The 1,581-nt window shown below is 28.3% G+C and overlaps 2 protein-coding genes across 13 annotated transcripts in view; one reads left to right on the forward strand and one right to left on the reverse strand.

Moving 5' to 3' along the window:
- LOC108768810 (uncharacterized) overlaps positions 1 to 261 on the reverse strand; it is a 4,931-nt gene extending 4,670 nt beyond the window's left edge. Inside the window, exon 1 of the mRNA XM_018519415.1 lies at positions 165 to 261. Coding sequence (XP_018374917.1) covers positions 165 to 255 — 91 coding nt within the window. The 5' untranslated portion in view covers positions 256 to 261. The remainder of the gene's footprint in view (positions 1 to 164) is intronic.
- dnc (phosphodiesterase dunce) overlaps positions 1 to 1,581 on the forward strand; it is a 215,054-nt gene that overhangs the window by 176,076 nt on the left and 37,397 nt on the right. The window lies entirely within an intron of this gene.

Here is a 1,581-nt window from a genome sequence, read left to right on the forward strand (position 1 = left end):
TAACGTATATAATATTTCAAAATCAGGCATCCACTTTTTTCTAAAAATCAATAATCAAAAACTGTGACAATTGGCCCCGGTCTCCCCTACACCTAACTATAGCTCGTTTAATATATTGACCTGGGTTTTACTATTTATTAATAATTTTTTTTACTTGAACTTACGTTCTTCTGAAGAAGCATCTGAATATTGATAAGCCTGGATACAAACTACGGCAAATGCCAAGATCAGTAGATGTAAAATCTTATACCCCATGTTTTTACCGAGTGTTATTGACAGTAGAAACTCGAACGGCTATTGTGCTAATGAGATTCATGTTGCTTATTTGACGTATTTATAAGAACAAACTCCGCTAATTATAATGCGAAATAATTACTAGCTATGCTATCTATCGCTTGCGTATACATGTGTGACATATTTTTGTTTTCGCATATCCGCTCATTTCATATAAAAGTATATATTTTTCGAAATGCAATTTTATAATTTACTTTCCTACAAATAAAATTTCAAAACCGGTAAAACGATTTCCTGAATTCGCAGCAAAAGATTGAATATTAATTGTTCAAATTATGATGAACTGTACACTAAAATAGGTTCAAAATTTTTAATTTTTTCGTTATTAATCTATATTTCATGTAGGGCAAATGGACTTTATTTCGACCCTCTTGAATGAGAATTTCTAATTCTGCTCGAAGTTTTATAATAATCATGATTGTAATAATAGCGATTTTATGATTTTAATGGATTATTTCTGAGTATTAATAAGAGAGTGTTAATACATTTCTTTGCATGCGCATATTTGCTCTAATGACTTTTCACGAAAGTAAACGTGTTATGAATATAATTGAATTTTTATTATTACTTTCATTTGAAAGTCAAGGAATGTCAAATATAATTGTTACGTACGCAGCATACATCGAATAATATTTTTTCTGACTCGCTCTTATCGTTTACTTGTTACCTACATTGTATTACTTACATTGTGTAATTTTTTATCTTTACTTGGTAATGACAGATATAAAAAATGCGAAGGACAATGCCATGTTGGACAATAACACTTACTTACACGTGGTACATAATATCACTTTATCACTTTTTGATAAATTTTTGTAAATGGTTATAAATTTTGCACAAGAAACTAAGAACAAAATTTTCTATGTTTCGTACCAATTTATAATCACTTTTAAAATTTTATTTTCAAAATGAACAAAATGAGAATTATTAGAACGGTTTTGAATATTTCTTCTCTGAATACTTTTTTAAAACGTGATGTGTCAAAATTAATTACAAATCTTGGAGATTGTTAGAGACAGCTCTCTCTCTCTCTCTCTCTCTCTCTCTCTCTCTCTCTCTCTCTCTCTCTATACTTAACTTTAAAAATTTCTGCGCAATTCACTCACAAAACTGTCGATATATATACGTACATTTTATACGTAACATATGTTTATTGGAAACTCTTCTTTAAAAATTATAAACGACAAAAGTCGCATATCTAATTCTTAACAATTTTTCTACACTGAGAAAAAATATCCTAAATTTCAATAAATATTTATTTAAATAGTACCAACTAAATATTTATTA

The sequence above is a fragment of the Trachymyrmex cornetzi genome, unplaced genomic scaffold, assembly GCF_001594075.2.
Source record: "Trachymyrmex cornetzi isolate Tcor2-1 unplaced genomic scaffold, Tcor1.1 scaffold83, whole genome shotgun sequence".
Taxonomy (NCBI): Eukaryota; Metazoa; Arthropoda; class Insecta; order Hymenoptera; family Formicidae; genus Trachymyrmex; species Trachymyrmex cornetzi.